At 46.6% G+C, this 19,601-nt stretch overlaps 1 protein-coding gene across 1 annotated transcript in view; it reads right to left on the reverse strand.

Moving 5' to 3' along the window:
- The window catches only part of BPNT2 (3'(2'), 5'-bisphosphate nucleotidase 2), a 29,593-nt gene extending 10,248 nt beyond the window's left edge, over positions 1–19,345 (reverse strand). Inside the window, exons 1-4 of the mRNA XM_069731375.1 lie at positions 18,460–19,345; positions 15,300–15,462; positions 2,266–2,361; positions 1,183–1,344 (exon numbers count right to left, since the gene is read on the reverse strand). Of these exons, the coding sequence (XP_069587476.1) occupies positions 1,183–1,344; positions 2,266–2,361; positions 15,300–15,462; positions 18,460–18,810 (772 nt within the window). The 5' untranslated portion in view covers positions 18,811–19,345. The remainder of the gene's footprint in view (positions 1–1,182; positions 1,345–2,265; positions 2,362–15,299; positions 15,463–18,459) is intronic.
- Positions 19,346–19,601: the final 256 nt, after the last annotated feature.

The following is a 19,601-nucleotide window of genomic DNA, read 5'->3' on the forward strand; positions in this document are numbered from 1 at the left end:
TTCTAATACAGGGTCACTTGTAGTGGGTTTGTACGGTTTTGGCACCTCAAGGGTTCTGCAAATAATTCCATCAAAGTCTGAGCTCCAAAATGTCACTTCTACCTCAATAGTGTGTCCAAACAGTTTTCCACCACATATGGAGTATTGTCGTACTCAGGAGAAATTGCACAACAAAATTTGGTGTCCAATTTGCTCTGTTACCCTTGTGAAAATAAAAAACTTTGGGCTAAAGCACCATATTTGTGGGGAAAATTTGTTTGTTTGTTTTTTACTTTTATGGCTCCATGGTATAAACTTTTGTGAAGCACCTGGAAGTTGAAGGTGCTCACAACATATCCAAATAAATTCCTTGAAGGGTGTAGTTTCCAAAATGGGGTCACTTGTTGGGGTTTCCACTGTTTAGACACATCAGGGGCTCTGCAAACGCGACATGGTGTCCACAATCGATATCAGCCAATTTTGCCTTCCAAATGTTAAATGGTGCTCCCACACTTCTGAGCTCTCCTGTGCGCCCAAACTGTAGTTTTCCACCACATATGGGGTATCGGGGTACACAGGAGAAATTGCACAACAAATTTAATGGTCATCTCTCTACTGTTATCCTTGTAACAATGCAAAATTTGGGGCTAAAGTAACATTTTTGTGGGGGGGGCGGGGGGGGGGAGTAAAAAAGTAACATTTTCAATTTTTTTCTCTGTATTGCTTTAATTCCTGTGAAGCACCTGAAGGGTTAATAAACTTCTTGAAAGTGGTTTTGAGTAGAGTTGAGCGAATTTGTTTGGGTTCCCTCTTGTTCGCCAAGCTATAGCACTTGTCGAATAAACTGCAGAGGAAACCCGGCTTCCTGGATCGTGCCGGCTGATCGGAGCCGCAGCTGAATGTGTCCCGGCTGTGTCACTGTCACAGCACACGCATTTCCCAACACACAGGCTCTCCATGCATGTACTGCGACAGTGACACAGCCGCGACACATGCAGCTCCGATCAGCTGATCATTAAGCAACATAATGGGACTCATCCATGTACAAACTTTCGTGCAAGTTTCTATAGATGTCAACTAACTTGAGACTGGAACTCTTCAGAAATCTCTTCGTTATTGGTAATTAGGGCACGACCCTCTGAAGGAACATATTACTCTGCAGAAACATGCATCATTTGGGACTTGTCTTGTTACGATACATACCTGACCCTCCTGCGGATATAATTTTAGTCTGGTTGCCAAACGTCTTTAGGGTCACTTCTTTCACTGCCCCTGAATGGCTTCGGGAAACAATGATAGTTGGGGTTTTCTCATTATAAGATGCACGCCTCTTTGTATTGGAGCCACCTTCTACCATAGCCCACGCTAGCACAGAAAATATGAGGGAAAAAAATAAATAAATAAAATCAAGATTTTAGAAATGCATCATTCCAAATATGACAAAGCACATCACATAGGAGCAGCAATGCGTGCACACCTTTGTTAGGGGAGTAATTTAGGTGGATCTTAGGAGCGGTCCAAGATTAGATGCTTTTCTTTAACGCACCACTCCAGAATTTTGTTTTTTAAATTTCAGCGCTGGAGTGGTGCCACTAATCTAAGTTCCCCGAGTTTTCATCTGTTCCCGATGCCACACCGGTCCCTATCCGCCACCTATGTTGTGACCGCGTTTCCTGACTGACCAGAAGTCAGAGGTAAGGTCACAAGCTCTTAGTGTAAGCCCATTAGACCTTCGTTCTGGATCTCATAGCCTTACATTGAGCTGTTACTTCCAGATCACACTGGAGCGATCCAGTAGGTCACAAACTGCTGGAGTCCGACAGGAGCAGCGCTGATAACAGATGGAGATGGTGGCTGGTAACTATAGGACTAGGGAACTTAGATTATTAACACCACTCCACCGCTCCAATAAAAAAACTCTACAGGTCTCTTCAACATAAGGAAAAGAAGTATTCACAGTGTGATCCTACTCACTGTTCACATGCTTAGCTAAAAGCTGCAGGCAGCATGCGGGAAGTCACAGCTGTACTGGCAACTTTAACCGCCGCAGGCTGTCTTGGTAACATTTTGCCTCATTAGAGGACTCGGAACACAATGTTATGTACTGATGTGACCCCTTAAACGGAGAATCACTAGTAGTCCTAATCGCACACATCACCCACAGTCCATGTAATATAAAATGGTTTAATGTGTAAATATACATTGTAAAAATACAGCTAATTATACAGAATATTAAGGGAGAAAAAAAAAATACAAATAAGGACCAAGCTACATGAAAACACTCACCAGTATACCCTGTGAAAGGTTTATGTATTACACCTATAATTGGTTTTCCATTTACAGCAACACACACCATGGTTGTCACATAATTAACGAGATTCTCTGGGGGGAAAAAAAAAGTTTTTATCATAAGAACTAGTCTTATTACAACATACTCAGTAGTGACGACGATCCTGCTTACTGTAATGTGATGAAACCAATAGCCACAGCAGTCCCCCACATCACGTCCTGGGCAGTCATAGGTGCCCCCTAACCTCCTAGTGAGGCCGCCCCCCACACACATACATGTGACTGTCTGCAGGACGCACAATGCGGGGGCCCTGGCTTCTCTACTTGCTGATCAGCAATGTGATTGTTGATGCGGACAGCTTTTTACTGACCGATCGAGATTTATCAAAGGCCTTCGTGGCTGTACGGTGATAATAGCATAATACAAAATGTTTGTTGTTGTACAAATATTACATTAAAGGGGTTTTTCCCCATGAACAAAGCTAATTTCACATTCTTTCTTTGAGGTAAAACATTAAAAAAAAAACATTGAAATGTTTTACCTCACAGAAAGAATCAGCTGTGATCCCTGCTTTCCTGTCTGTATACTCTTTCCCTTCCTCCTCTGCCCAGGAGCTGTGGTATGATCAGACCATGTCCCTGCACAGTCAGACACAGCCATTACATGGTACACAGCAGGGGACAGTTATAAGATTATCTCAGCACAGGAAAGGTACCGTCACACATAACGATATCGTTAACGATATCGTTGCTTTTTGTGACGTAGCAACGATATCGTTAAGGAAATCGTTATGTGTGACAGCGACCAACGATCAGGCCCCTGCTGGGAGATCGTTGGTCGCTGAGGAAAGTCCAGAACTTTATTTCGTCGCTGGACTTCCCGCTGACATCGCTGAATCGGCGTGTGTGACGCCGATTCAGCGATGTCTTCACTGGTAACCAGGGTAAACATCGGGTTACTAAGCGCAGGGCCGTGCTTAGTAACCCGATGTTTACCCTGGTTACCAGTGTAAATGTTAAAAAAACAAACACTACATACTTACCTTCAGCTGTCTGTCCCCGGCGCTCTGCTTCTCTGCACTCCTCCTGCATCCTGTGTCAGCGCCGGCCAGCTGGAAAGCAGAGCGGTGACGTCACCGCTCTGCTTTCCGGCTGACCGGCGCTGACAGTGCAGAGGGGAGCACAGCGCTGGAGGACAGACAGCTGAAGGTAAGTATGTAGTGTTTGTTTTTTTAACGTTTACGCTGGTAACCAGGGTAAACGATAAAAAGCGCGGCCCTGCGCTTAGTAACCCGATGTTTACCCTGGTTACCGGGGACCTCGGGATCGTTGGTCGCTGGAGAGCTGTCTGTGTGACAGCTCTCCAGCGACCAAACAGCGACGCGGCAGCGATAGGCATCGTTGTCGGTATCGCTGCAGCGTCGCTTAGTGTGACGGTACCCGAACATTTTATTTAAACATATCCAAATGTGTAAATTATTATTATTCCAAGTTCTGTGAATTAAAAAGAGCTTTGCTCATGGGAAAACGCCTTTAACTCCTTCACGACATGCCCCATACTATTACAGCGCATGTCGTATCTCCCCCTTTGATGTGGGCTCCGGCGCTGAGCCCACCTCAAAGCCGGGACATGTCAGCTGTTTTGTACAGCTGACATGTGCGCGCAATAGCGGCGGGTGAAATAGCAATTTGCTCGCCGCTATTAGGCTATGTTCACATTTGCGTCGCTGCGTCGGCGACGCAATGCACAACGCAAATGAAAACGCACCAAAACGCACGCAAAAACGCTGCGTTTTGCGACGCATGCGTAGTTTTTTGCCGAAATTTGGACACAAGAAAAATGCAACTTGTTGCGTTTTCTTGGCCCGACGCTTGCGGCAAAAAAAAACGCATGCGTCGCACAATGCATCACACAAAAACGCATGCGTCCCCCATGTTAAATATAGGGGCGCATGACGCATGCGTCGCTGCTGCGTCGCCCGACGCAAACACGCAAAACGCTAATGTGAACGTAGCCTCAACCTGTTAAATGCCGCCGTCAAACGCTGACAGCGGCATTTAACTACTGCTTCCAGATGCACGGCCGGAAATGAGCGCATCGCCGACCCCCGTCTCATGATCGGGAGTCAGCGATGTGTCAGGATGGTAACCATAGAAGTCCTTGAGACCTCTATGGTTACTGATGCCGGCCTGCTGTGAGCGCCACCATGTGGTCGGCGCTCATAGCAAGCCTGTAGAGGCTATTGAAGCATTGCAAATGTTAAAAAAAAAAGTTTATAAAAATATGAAAAAAAAAAAAATAAAAAAAAATATAAAAGTTGAAATCACCCTCCTTTCGCCCCATCCTAAATAAAACAAAAAAATTTAAACCTACACATATTTGGTATCGCCGCGTTCAGAATCGCCCGATCTATCAATAAAAAAAATAGCATTAACCTGATTTCTCAACAGCGTAGCAAGAAAAAAAAAAAAAAAAAAAAAATTGAAACACCAGAATTCCTCTTTTTTTGGTCGCCGCGACATTGCATTAAAATGCAATAACGGGCGATCAAAAGAACGTATCTGCACAAAAGTGGTATAAAAAAATAAGCCCTCACCCGACCCCAGATCACGAAAAATGGAGACGCTACGGGTATCGGAAAACGGCGTTTTTTTTTTTTTTTTTAACCCCTTCCCGACCTTTGACGCCACGTAGGCGTCATGAAAGTCGGTGCCAATCCGACCCATGACGCCTATGCGGCGTCATGGAAAGATCGCGTCCCTGCAGACCGGGTGAAAGGGTTAACTCCCATTTCACCCGATCTGCAGGGACAGGGGGAGTGGTAGTTTAGCCCAGGGGGGGTGGCTTCACCCCCTCGTGGCTACGATCGCTCTGATTGGCTGTTGAAAGTGAAACTGCCAATCAGAGCGATTTGTAATATTTCACCCATTATAACGGGTGAAATATTACAATCCAGCCATGGCCGATGCTTTAATATCATCGGCCATGGCTGGAAATACTAGTGTGCCCCCACCCCACCCCTCCGATCGCCCCCCCACCCCCCCGATCTGGCCGGTACACTGCTCCGGCTCCCCTCCGTCCAGTGCTCCACTCCCCCCCGTGCTCGTGTCCGCTCCCCCCGTGCTCCAATCACCCCCCCGTGCTCCAATCACCCCCCCTGCACTCCGATCCACCCCCCCCCGTGCTCCGTTCCACCCCCCCGTGCTCCATTCCAGCCCCCCCGTGCTCCGTTCCACGCCCCCCGCGCTCCGTTCCACCCCTCCCGCGCTCCGATTCCCCCCCCCGTGCTCCGATCCCCCGCCCCGTGGTCCCCCCCCACCCTATCATACTTACCGATCCAGCCGTGGTCCCGTCCGTCTTCTCCCGGGCACCGCCATCTTCCAAAATGGCGGGCGCATGCGCAGTGCGCCCGCCGAATCTGCCGGCCGGCAGATTCGTTCCAAAGTGCATTTTGATCACTGAGATATCATCTATCTCAGTGATCAAAATAAAAAAAATAATAAATGACCCCCCCCCCCCCCCCCTTTGTCACCCCCATAGGTAGGGACAATAAAAAAATAAAGAAATTTTTTTTTTCCCACTAATGTTAGAATAGGGTTAGGGGTAGGGTTAGGGTTAGGGCTAGGGTTAGGGGTAGGGTTAGGGCTAGGGGTAGGGTTAGGGGTAGGGTTAGGGCTAGGGTTAGGGCTAGGGTTAGGGTTAGGAATGTGCACACGTATTCTGGTCCTCTGCGGATTTTTCCGCTGCGGATTTGATGAATCCGCAGTGCTAAACCGCTGCGGATTTATGGCGGATTTACCGCGTTTTTTTCTGCGCATTTCACTGCGGTTTTACAATTGCGATTTTCTATTGGAGCAGTTGTAAAACCGCTGCGGAATCCGCACAAAGAAGTGACATGCTGCGGAATGTAAACCGCTGCGTTTCCGTGCAGTTTTTTCGCAGCATGTGTACAGCGATTTTTGTTTCCCATAGGTTTACATTGAACTGTACACTCATGGGAAACTGCTGCGGATCCGCAGCGTTTTCCGCAGCGTGTGCACATACCTTTAGAATTAGGCTATGTGCACACGGTTCGGATTTGGCTGCGGATCCGCAGCAGTGTTCCATCAGGTTTACAGTACCATGTAAACATATGAAAAACCAAATCCGCTGTGCCCATGGTGCGGAAAATACCGCGCGGGAACGCTGCGTTGTATTTTCCGCAGCATGTCAATTCTTTGTGCGGATTCCGCAGCGTTTTACACCTGTTCCTCAATAGGAATCCGCAGGTGAAATCCGCACAAAAAACACTGGAAATCCGCGGAAAATCCGCAGGTAAAACACAGTGCCTTTTACCCGCAGATTTTTCAAAAATGGTGCGGAAATATCTCACACGAATCCGCAACGTGGGCACATAGCCTTAGGGTTAGGGTTGGAATTAGGGTTGTGGTTAGGGGTGTGTTGGGGTTAGTGTTGTGGTTAGGGGTGTGTTGGGGTTAGGGTTGTGATTAGGATTATGGCTACAGTTGGGATTAGGGTTAGGGGTGTGTTGGGGTTAGTGTTGGAGGTAGAATTGAGGGGTTACCACTGTTTAGGCACATCAGGGGTCTCCAAACGCAACATGGCGCCACCATTGATTCCAGCCAATCTCGTATTCAAAAAGTCAAATGGTGCTCCCTCACTTCCGAGCCCTGACGTGTGCCCAAACAGTGGTTTACCCCCACATATGGGGTACCAGCATACTCAGGACAAACTGCGCAACAATTACTGGGGTCCAATTTCTCCTGTTACCCTTGTGAATCTAAAAAAATGCTTGCTAAAACATAATTTTTGAGGAAAGAAAAATGATTTTTTATTTTCACGGCTCTGCGTTGTAAACGTCTGTGAAGCACTTGGGGGTTCAAAGTGCTCACCACATATCTAGATAAGTTCCTTGGGGGGGTCTAGTTTCTAAAATGGGGTCACTTGTGGGGGGTTTCTACTGTTTAGGCACACCAGGGGCTCTGCAAACGCAACGTGACACCCGCAGAGCATTCCATCAAAGTCTGCATTTCAAAAGTCACTACTTCCCTTCTGAGCCCCGACGTGTGCCCAAACAGTGGTTTACCCCCACATATGGGGTATCAGCGTACTCAGGAGAAACTGGACAACAACTTTTGGGGTCCAATTTCTCCTGTAACCCTTGGGAAAATAAAAAATTCTGGGCTAAATAATTATTTTTGAGGAAAGAAAACGTATTTATTATTTTCACGGCTCTGCATTATAAACTTCTATGAAGCACTTGGGGGTTCAAAGTGCTCACCACACATCTAGATAAGTTCCTTTCAGGGTCTAGTTTCCAAAATGGGGTCACTTGTGGGGGGTTTCTACTGTTTAGGCACATCAGGGGCTCTGCAAACGCAACGTGACGCCCGCAGAGCATTCCATCAAAGTCTGCATTTCAAAACGTCATTACTTCAATTCCAAGCCCCGGCATGTGCCCAAACAGTAGTTTACCCCCACATATGGGGTATCACCGTACTCAGGAGAAACTGGACAACAAATATTGGGGTCAAATTTCTCCTGTTACCCTTGGGAAAATTAAAAAATTCTGGGCTAAATAATTATTTTTGAGGAAAGAAAACGTATTTATTATTTTCACGGCTCTGCATTATAAACTTCTATGAAGCACTTGGGGGTTCAAAGTCCTCACCACACATCTAGATTAGTTCCTTTGGGGGTCTAGTTTCTAAAATGGTGTCATTTCTGGGGGATCTCCAATGTTTAGGCACACAGGGGCTCTCCAAACGTGACATGGTGTCCGCTAATGATTGGAGCTAATTTTCCATTTAAAAAGCCAAATGGCGTGCCATCCCTTCCGAGCCCTGCCGTGCGCCCAAACAGTGGTTTACCCCCACATATGGGGTATCAGCGTACTCAGGACAAACTGGACAACAATATTTGGGGTCCAATTTCTCCTATTATCCTTGGCAAAATAGGAAATTCCAGGCTAAAAAATCATTTTTGAGGAAAGAAAAATTATTTTTTATTTTCATGGCTCTGCGTTATAAACTTCTGTGAAGCACCTGGGGGTTTAAAGTGCTCAATATGCATCTAGATAAGTTCCTTGGGGGGTCTAGTTTCCAAAATGGGGTCACTTGTGCGGGAGCTCCAATGTTTAGGCACACAGGGGCTCTCCAAACGCGACATGGTGTCCGCTAACAATTGGAGCTAATTTTCCATTCAAAAAGTCAAATGGCGCGCCTTCTCTTCCGAGCCCTGCCGAGTGCCCAAACAGTGGTTTACCCCCACATATGAGGTATCGGCGTACTCGGGAGAAATTGCCCAACAAATTTTATGATCCATTTTATCCTACTGCCCATGTGAAAATGAAAAAATTGAGGCGAAAATAATTTTTTTGTGAAAAAAAATTACTTTTTCATTTTTACAGATCAATTTGTGAAGCACCTGAGGGTTTAAAGTGCTCACTAGGCATCTAAATTAGTTCCTTGGGGGGTCTAGTTTCCAAAATGGGGTCACTTGTGGGGGAGCGCCAATGTTTAGGCACACAGGAGCTATCCAAACGCGACATGGTGTCCGCTAACGATGGAAATAATTTTTCATTCAAAAAGTCAAATGGCGCTCCTTCCCTTCCGAGCCTTACCATGTGCCCAAACAGTGGTTTACCTCCACATGTGAGGTATTGGTGTACTCAGGAGAAATTGCCCAACACATTTTAGGATCCATTTTATCCTGTTGCCCATGTGAAAATGAAAAAATTGAGGCTAAAAGAATTTTTTTGTGAAAAAAAAAGTACTTTTTCATTTTTACGGATCAATTTGTGAAGCACCTGGGGGTTCAAAGTGCTCACTATGCATCTAGATAAGTTCCTTGGGGCGTCTAGTTTCCAAAATGGGGTCACTTGTGGGGGAGCTCCAATTTTTAGGCACACGGGGGCTCTCCAAACGTGACATGGTGTCCGCTAAAGAGTGGAGCCAATTTTTGATTCAAAAAGTCAAATGGCGCTCCTTCCCTTCCAAGCCCTGCCGTGCGCCAAAACAGTGGTTTACCCCCACATATGAGGTATCGGCGTACTCGGGAGAAATTGCCCAACAAATTTTATGATCCATTTTATCCTACTGCCCATGTGAAAATGAAAAAATTGAGGCGAAAATAATTTTTTTGTGAAAAAAAATTACTTTTTCATTTTTACAGATCAATTTGTGAAGCACCTGAGGGTTTAAAGTGCTCACTAGGCATCTAAATTAGTTCCTTGGGGGGTCTAGTTTCCAAAATGGGGTCACTTGTGGGGGAGCGCCAATGTTTAGGCACACAGGAGCTATCCAAACGCGACATGGTGTCCGCTAACGATGGAAATAATTTTTCATTCAAAAAGTCAAATGGCGCTCCTTCCCTTCCGAGCCTTACCATGTGCCCAAACAGTGGTTTACCTCCACATGTGAGGTATTGGTGTACTCAGGAGAAATTGCCCAACACATTTTAGGATCCATTTTATCCTGTTGCCCATGTGAAAATGAAAAAATTGAGGCTAAAAGAATTTTTTTGTGAAAAAAAAAGTACTTTTTCATTTTTACGGATCAATTTGTGAAGCACCTGGGGGTTCAAAGTGCTCACTATGCATCTAGATAAGTTCCTTGGGGCGTCTAGTTTCCAAAATGGGGTCACTTGTGGGGGAGCTCCAATTTTTAGGCACACGGGGGCTCTCCAAACGTGACATGGTGTCCGCTAAAGAGTGGAGCCAATTTTTGATTCAAAAAGTCAAATGGCGCTCCTTCCCTTCCAAGCCCTGCCGTGCGCCAAAACAGTGGTTTACCCCCACATATGAGGTATCAACGTACTCAGGACAAATTGGACAACAACTTTCGTGGTTCAGTTTCTCCTTTTACCATTGGGAAAATAAAAAAATTGTTGCTAAAAGATAATTTTTGTGACTAAAAAGTTAAATGTTCATTTTTTCCTTCCATGTTGCTTCTGCTGCTGTGAAGCACCTGAAGGGTTAATAAACTTCTTGAATGTGGTTTTGAGTACCTTGAGGGGTGCAGTTTTTAGAATGGTGTCACTTTTGGGTATTTTCAGCCATATAGACCCCTCAAACTGACTTCAAATGTGAGGTGGTCCCTAAAAAAAATGGTTTTGTAAATTTCGTTGTAAAAATGACAAATCGCTGGTCGAATTTTAACCCTTATAACTTCCTAACAAAAAAAAAATTTTGTTTCCAAAATTGTGCTGATGTAAAGTAAACATGTGGGAAATGTTATTTATTAACTATTTTGTGTCACATATCTCTCTGGTTTAACAGAATAAAAATTCAAAATGTGAAAATTGCGAAATTTTCAAAATTTTCGCCAAATTTCCGTGTTTATCACAAATAAATGCAGAATTTATTGACCTAAATTTACCACTAACATGAAGCCCAATATGTCACGAAAAAACAATCTCAGAACCGCTAGGATCCGTTGAAGCGTTCCTGAGTTATTACCTCATAAAGGGACACTGGTCAGAATTGCAAAAAACGGCAAGGTCTTTAAGGTCAAAATAGGCTGGGTCTTGAAGGGGTTAAGCAAAGTTTTGAATTTTTTTTCACCACTTAGATAAAAGAGAACCTAGACATGGTTTGGTGTCTATGAACTCGTAATAAACGATAAGAGCGTGTGCACAACTAATGGTGGTGCAAAGGTAGGTTCCCACACCATATAGTACAGAAAGAAAGAACCTTGCACTCAACTTAATGCTCTAGTGAGATTTTTAATGTAGTACCCAAAACGTTTCGGTCCAAAAACCAGGACCTTCATCAGTTACTACAAAAGTGAAAGACAAACTAAAATTATACATGAATACAAAAATTAAATAAAAGAACAAAATATGTACATCAACAAGCGATAGTGTAACGCATCAGAGCTGGAGTAATTAACAATCGCTTGTTGATGTACATACTTTTGTTCTTTTATTTAATTTTTGTATTCATGTATAATTTTAGTTTGTTTTTCACTTTTGTAGTGACTGATGAAGGTCCTGGTTTTTGGACCGAAACATTTTGGGTACTACATTAAAAATCTCACTAGAGCATTAAGTTGAGTGCAAGGTTCTTTCTTTATGAACTCGTAATGACCTGGAGAATCATAATGGCAGGTCAGTTTTAGCATTGCAATTTCACCACACTTGGAATTTTTTGCCTGTTTTCTAGTACAAGACCTGGTAAAACCAATGGTGTCGTTCAAAAGTACAACTCGTCCCGCAAAAAATAACCCCGCACATGACCATATTGACGGAAAAGTAAAAAAAGTTATGGCTCTGTGAAGGAGGGTAGCGAAAAACGAAAACGCAAAAACGAAAAAGGGCCACAGCGTGAAGGGGTTAAAAAGTTAAAATAACCATCTAATGGAATGATATAAAAAAGGGAAGAGAAAAAAAAAAAAAAAAAACTAGGACCAGTCAGCATAATTTTGAATTGTAAATTCATGGCTGTAATACAGATTACAATGATACCTTTGGTGAAGAGATCCACTTTGTTCTTTTTCTGTAATCAGCATTTGAAGTTTTCACATAGTTAGATTTCGGTGCACAGGGGCTGGAGTGTGCACTGGCGCTTCCCCTCCCCGTCTGTCATTTTCCCGCCCCCTCCGCCTACCTCCAGTCTTTGTATAAATAGGTGACTAAATTAGGTCACTCCGACCCCTGTGTACCAAAATCTAATTGGCAGAAAACTTCAAAATGCTGATTATGGAAGAACAGCAAAGTGGACTTCTCCACCAAAGGTTTCAATGTAATCAGTATTTCAGCCAAGTCTTTGCATTACAAAATCGTGTCGATAGAACCTGTTAGTTTCTCTAAAGCCCCCAAACTTCCACCATATCTTTCAGTCGTATTCCTGAACTTTAATCAAGTGTCTGTTGTTCCAAAACTTTGCAGCTATGAGGGTCAAAACACTTATTTCGCTGCTCATGATATAATTAGCCATTCCTCCGGACTGGTCGTGTTCAGGTGCTGAGATCACATGTCTCCCTCACTTTCCCTGTTATAATTTGATACAGATGTTAGAGGGAACCTGTCACCCCCCTCAGGTGTTTTTGACTAAAAAGAGCCACCTTGTGCAGCATTAATGCTGCACTGTCAAGGTGGCTCTTTTATTTGGGATCCCGTTTAATGCTGCAATATTCATTTTTTTAATTAGCCCGCCATACCTGTTGTCTGTCCGGGAGGCATGTCTTTCCTTCCCCGGACACAAACACCTCCCAGCCATCCCTCGGCCCCTCCGTGCGCCGCCTCCTGTGCCCTTCATTAAAGGGAACCTGTCACCCCCGTTTTTTGAGATTGAGATATAAATACTGTTAAATAGGGCCTGTGCTGTGCGTTACTATGGTGTATGTAGTGTACCCTGATTCCCCATGTATGCCGAGAAATACATTACCAAAGTCGGCGTTTTCGCCTGTCAATCAGGCTGGTCTGGTCAGGTGGGCGTGTTCACAGCGTTCTTTTCTTCCCCAGGTTTCCGTTGGTGGCGTAGTGGTGTGCGCATGTCCAAGGTCCGGATTCCCTGTGCCCACGTGAAGACACAGCGTGCGATCTGCGCTGTCATTCCTTTCATCGGTGCGGGCGGCCATCTTCCTGGGGCCGCGCGTGCGCAGATGTAGTGCTCTGCTGCACGGGGCTTCAGGAAAATGGCCGCGGGATGCCGCGCGTGCGCAGAAGAGATCGCGGCGGCCATTTTCCCAAAGCCGAGATGCAAACTCGGCTTTGGGAAAATGGCCGCCGCGATCTCTTCTGCGCACGCGCGGCCCCAGGAAGATGGCCGCCCGCACCGATGAAAGGAATGACAGCGCAGATCGCGCGCTGTGTCTTCACGTGGGCACAGGGAATCCGGACCTTGGACATGCGCACACCACTACGCCACCAACGGAAACCTGGGGAAGAAAAGAACGCTGTGAACACGCCCACCTGACCAGACCAGCCTGATTGACAGGCGAAAACGCCGACTTTGGTAATGTATTTCTCGGCATACATGGGGAATCAGGGTACACTACATACACTATAGTAACGCACAGCGCAGGCCCTATTTAACAGTATTTATATCTCAATCTCAAAAAACGGGGTGACAGGTTCCCTTTAAGGTTCCCATCATGTGATGGGAGTCGAAGGGCAGCGCAAACTACGCATGCCCGATAAAGGAACTTACAGCGCAGGCGCCGGGGATGCAAATGAAGGCACAGGAGGCGGTGCCCGGCGCACAGAGGGGCCAAGTGATGGCTGGGAGGCGTTTGTGTCCGGGGAAGGAAAGACATGCCCCCTGGACAGACTACAGGTATGGCGGGCTAATTTAAAAAACGAATATTGCAGCATTAGAAGGGACCCCAAATAAAAGAGCCACCTTAACAGAATGCAGCATTAGTGCTGCACAAGGTGGCTCTTTTAGTTAAAAACGCCAGAGGGGGATGACAGGTTCCCTTTAACGTCCGGCCCTGAAGGTATAACAGAGGACAGTGAAGGTGACGTCAGTCAGATGGCGAGCAGTGATGAGCGAACGTGATCGGATAAGGTGTCACCCGACCATTCTTGGGTGGTAATAGAGTGACTTTGGCGTGCTCGAATAATATGATCGCGTCCCGGCGGCCGCATGTTTCGTGGCTGTTGGACATCCTCAACACATGCAGGTGCGGGACTCAAACATACGATTCAAGTACGCTGAAGTCACTCTGTTAGCACCCAAGAATGGATGGTCGACATTTTATCTGAACATATTCACTCATCACTAGTGGCGAGATTACAGTACCTGAGGATGAAGTTCTCCAGAAGTAACCTCGCTAATAATAAGCATATGATGAGAGTTTTGGAACACCAAACGTCTGATAAGCACGCAGGACTATAACAGACACTGGTTACAGTTTGGGGCCTAGAACATGAAAGGTTCAATATAAAAATGCAAAAAAAAATAAAAATTAAATGCAAGTTTTTTTCCATAAAAAAAAAAATATTAAAAAAAAATGAAAATATATACAATTGGTATCCACAAATCGTAAAACACTTATAGTAAAGTTTAGCAAGTTATGATGAATTGGAAACAATTGGAAAGACGGGGGAAAACAAAACAATAAAACACCATGTTGGGATTATATTTATTAAAAAAAAAAAAAGATATTAAGTTTTATTTTTGTATCAATTCTCTGTAAAGGACATCAAATAATAATAATAATAAAAAAAATAAATAAAAAAAAAAAAACACAGGAAAAAAGGCAGCCATACTTACCATATGAGGTGGAGGTGTAGAACACTGATGATCACTCATATCCATCATCCATGAGGTGTGGTGGCTGCTTAGTGTTATAGATGCACGCGGATGAGGCCTCTATGGGGTTAGGGCTTGTGTAAGGCGCCAGTCATAGATCTATTGTGACCAGGGATTGACAAGTATGGCTGCTTTGTTTTTGTGTGATCTTTCCTTGTATTATCTACCCTGATGTGATCAGGAAATGATCTGTACAACTTGTCTCACCGGAGACATGGCCTGACATAGCCTTAAGCTAAGGCTGATGGTATGTTCTTCAACTAAATTATTTCAATGGGTTTGGAGGGGTTAATGAGATGCCTTTCCTTTACTTTTACGCCCTAGCTTCACAAAGGCTATATTCACACTTTGCGGATTTTGCTGCGGATCCGCAGCGGATTTGACCGCTGCGGATCCGCAGCAGTTTCCCATGAGTTTACATTACAATGTAAACCTATGGGAAACAAAAAACGCTGTGCACATGCTGCGGAAAAATCCGCGCGGAAACGCTGCAGATTACATTCCGCAGCATGTCACTTCTTTTTTGCGGATTTTCACCTGCTCCAATAGAAAACTGCAGATGAAAATCCGCAGAAGAAAACGCAGTAAAAACCGCGATAAATCCGCAGTGAAAACCGCAATGGGTTTTCACTGCGGATTTTGGAATTTTGCTGCGGAAAAATCCGCAGTGGAATCTGCAAAGTGTGAACATAGCCTAAAAGTTAATTATTAATGGCCCCTACCCAGCAGCCACAACCCATCAGCAGAGGCTTGGAATAAGACAACACCTACCTGTATACTCGTGTGTGGCATCCAGTGGGTCTATCCAGATTGTGATACTTTCTGAAGGGACCAATTTTGGATTTTTCACAATCTCTTTTATCGCGTTGGGGATGACATGATCCCAGGAGATGGTCTCCTTGTCATCTTCACCGAGATGCTCTTCAGTATTCACCTAAGCAACAAACAGAAGTTACCAGATAATAGAGGTGGCCGTGCCGGGTACACACCGCGTGAGATCAGATCACCCATTTACAGGCTTGCAGAAAATACCATTTTGCATTGGTCTATACACCGCAGTTAGGAATTTCCCAGAAACTAAACATGCGCCTGAATCCCCTAATATGGGGTAGCCTACCAAAGATGGTGTCAAAAAAAGATCTTTCCACCTCGGCCATGAGTCCTTGAGGTGCTCTAGTGCAGAAACATGTCCAGAGCACTAAGGAAGATTGGAGATTTATGCCCTTTAGGACAGTGCGAGTCATGGCTTCTGTACAGTCAGGTTCACGCACCCAACTTATCACTGCACGCCTGCTCCCTCGTGGTCCAGCGACCACCCCAACAAACGAACAGAATTACTAAGCCGTGGGCTTGATGTCACTAGACAATAGAAAATAAGACATCAACCCACAAATATGAACCAAACTTGCCACAGCCAGGCAAAGCGCTAAAATTGGCGCATCTAATAGATGTGTCTTTTCTGGGCAGATGCGGGCTGCTATTTTTAGGCTGGGGGGAGCGAAATATCCAAAAGCCTGAAAATACCAGCCCCAAGCTGTCTGCATTAGCAAGGCTGGTTGTCAAAAAAAAAAAAAAATGGGGGGACCCCATGCAATTTGTTTAAATTATTTATTTAAATACAAAAACAGTATGGGGACCCTTCTGTCCTTAATAACCAGCCTTGCTGAAGCTGACAGCGGAGGGCTGCAGCCTGCAGCTGTCAGTTTTGCCTGGCTGGTTATCAAAAATACAGGGGAACCCGCGCCGATTTATTTCTATTTTTATAGCGCAGGCGGCTGATGAATACTCCCATCAGCCGCCACCTGCTCTCACTGTTATTAGTGGCAGAAGGTGTAGACTGAAGGGAGTAGTCGTCCCAGAAGCCGGCGCCTGCTCTCGTTATCAGTGGAACACAAGTCCAATAATTCTCCCCTGCTCACAGGACATATGGTTCAGATGTCATCCAGGTGTCATAAGTGCACACATGCCCGGGATGTTTTGCGGCCCGTGCTGCTGTTAAAAATTGGACATGTCAGCGTATTTTGCCCATGGACACACGGTCCGTGGAAACACACTGACATGTGCACAGTCTATGTTTCTAAGTGTCTCCAGTATGTGTGAAAACTGTCGCACCATTTACTGGACACACTGACCTGATAAAGAGGCCTAAGGGTATGTGCACACGTCCGGATTTTTAGCGTTTTTTTTTTTTGCGGAATTTCGCTATAAAAACGCTATAAATCTGGTCAAAAAACACTAACATTATGCATCCTATCTTTTAGAATGCATTCCGCATTTTTTTGTGCATATGTTAGCGTTTTTTTCCGCCAAAAAAAAACGCATTCCGCAAAAAGAACGGACACGCTCATTCTTTTTGCGGATTCCATGTCAAAAAGGACATTCAGGAAAAAAAAAAAAAAAAAAAAAAAAACGCAAAAATTCCGCAAAAAATCCGCGCAAATTCCGCGAGAAATCAGCGCGAAAAAAGACGCGGATTTCTGGCAGAATTCTCAGGATTTCGTCAGGAAAAAAACCTGACGTGTGCACATACCCTAATAGTGTTATCTTCATCAGTCTCATACACAATGAATCTGAGGCAGCGCCTGTGAACAAGCGTCAATCCAGGCAAATGGGGGAACGTGCATTCTGTCATTAATCTAGTGGTGGGACCTCAGTGAACAGCAACTCCATTCTATGGATAGGAAAGTTAGCCTCGGTACAACCCCTTTAAAAATGCGTTTAGATCAGCGTTGGAGGCCCCAATGTAGCCCAATAAACCGTATTATAGTCAATGGGCTCCATGCACATTGTTGGCGGCCGGCATGTTCCTCACCCGGCTCTGTCTTATGATGGAGCAAAACAATGGAACTGTAATAGAACAGGAAAACCGGGAATCTGCTTGTCACCTTCTTGTATTTTGGTTGGGAAGAATAATGAAGTCGGCAGTGCTATTTTTGCTATCAAAAATACAGAAATCACAAAGAAAACCTGCCGGTCCCCCTTACATGCCGGTCCCCCTTACATGCCGGTCCCCCTTACACGCTAGCTGGATCTGTCCGACATCATTTACAATCAGGTCGGCCACAGCTCCATGGCAGTCCAGAAGCCACAATGCGAATGTGAACAGCGCCTGCCCCTCAGGACCACCGTGGCCAGTCTGTGGGCCATTATCTGGGAGCAGTAGTACGCCGCACCACAAATACTGTGTCCAGTCACAAAGCAGAGGATGAAAAGGTCATAGGACTGAAGCAAAGTATATGAGGAAATTGTAAAATATGTCTTTAGAAGATTAATAGAGGGGCAGTACAAACCCTGTCCATCCGCCCTAATCGGACCCCACTGGACAGCGTCCCCGCAGGGCCGGGCGGTACATGACGCCCCCCATAGCCTCTTACACCAGAATTAATATCGCATATTCAGCGCTACATTCTATAAATTAGGGAGGCAAAGAACCTGGAACAGCAGATTGAGGCAGCGGTGAAGTGCGGGGAGAGGGGCCGGGGGCTTGGGTGCAACATTTTTAGGTGCAGAGTTTGCACCTGTAAGAAGTGGCGCTACTAAACCCAGATCTGGGGTATTGGATGTGGCGCTGATTTCTGTATCGGAGACAACATGACACATTGTGGTGGATCTTACAGCCCAGCAGCAGACACCGGGCGGCCGGCTACAGCAGGCAGGAGGCCTACAAGACTTCAGCGCCCCAATGACATGACTGCACCACCTGTGCCAGCCGCTCTGTACAGGCCCAGGTTGTGGGGAACTTGCTTATATGGGCACAATATACCGGCCCCGCTTCCAGCAACACCAGAGGGTTACAGATACAGACTACAGCACAGAACAGCCCAGCTTACAGCCAGCCAATCACATCACAGCTCTCATAGCTCATGCGCTGTTTAGAAATAGAAGCGCTGATCCGATTGGCGGAGCAGGGACTTCATCACCAGAGACTCACTTGCAGCCCCGGGAAGGAGTTCTTGATGAGGTTGGCCATCTTGCGGTTGGACAGCAGGTCCCCGCGGGTCATCATCTCGTCCGCGCCCTCCCGGGTTTTGCCCTTCAGGTTCTCGTTCAGCTTATTGCTCTCCCGCACAGCCTTCACCTCCACTCCGCCCAGCTCCGCTGCCTGCACCGCCACCGCCAGCAGCTCCCGCAGGTCCACCGTTTCCCCTGCCCGCTCCCCCAGGAGGAAGGAGGAGAAGCGCCAGGTGATGAAGCCCGAGTACACATGGTAGAGCACCCCCAGGCCCAGCAGGCAGAACACCCCGATGCCCAGGGGAGACAGGCGGATGCCCATCGGCGCCATGTCTGTGTGTAGAGGCGGAGAGGACGCGGCCGGGGCGCAGGCGGCTGGATATATGACGTCACGGGCTCAGCGTCTCATTCTCCGGGCGGCCCGCAGCCTCCGAGCCGGCGACGGCCTGTCTGATACAGGAGGTGTGTACTGAGCAGCGCCGCCTAGTGGCCGCACCGCGCTCTACATCCGGGTCACCGGGAGGCGCTGGCTGTGACTGGAGGACACGTCACTGCATCTTCCCAGTGCGGCGAGTGCGCCAGCCTGGCAGCTACAAAGTGCAGCTACATAGCCCCCAGAAATAATGCTGTGCCACCCTGTACAGCCCCCAGAATGGTGTGCCACCGTGTGCAGCCCACAGACCGGCGGCGACACCCTGTACAGCGCCCAGAATGGTGTGCCACCCTGTGCAGTCCCCAGAATGGTGTGCCACCCTGTACTGTCCCCAGAATGGTGTGCCACCCTCTACAGCCCCCAGAATGGTGTGCCACCCTCTACAGCCCCCAGACCGGCGTGCCACCCTGTGCAGTCTCCAGACTGGTGTGCCACCCTGTACAGCCCCCAGGCTGGCGTACCACCCTGTACTGTCCCCAGACTGGCGTGCTACCCTGTGCAGACCGGTGTGTCACCCTGTACAGCCCCCAGTCCGGCGTGCCACCCTGTGCAGTCCCCAGACCGGCATGCAGCCCCCAGAATGGTGTGCCACCGTGTGCAGCCCCCAGACTGGCGGTGCCTCCATGTACAGCCCCCAGAATGGTGTGCCACCCTCTACAGCCCCCAGAATGGTGTGCCACCCTCTACAG

The sequence above is a fragment of the Ranitomeya imitator genome, chromosome 6, assembly GCF_032444005.1.
Source record: "Ranitomeya imitator isolate aRanImi1 chromosome 6, aRanImi1.pri, whole genome shotgun sequence".
Classification (NCBI taxonomy): domain Eukaryota; kingdom Metazoa; phylum Chordata; class Amphibia; order Anura; family Dendrobatidae; genus Ranitomeya; species Ranitomeya imitator.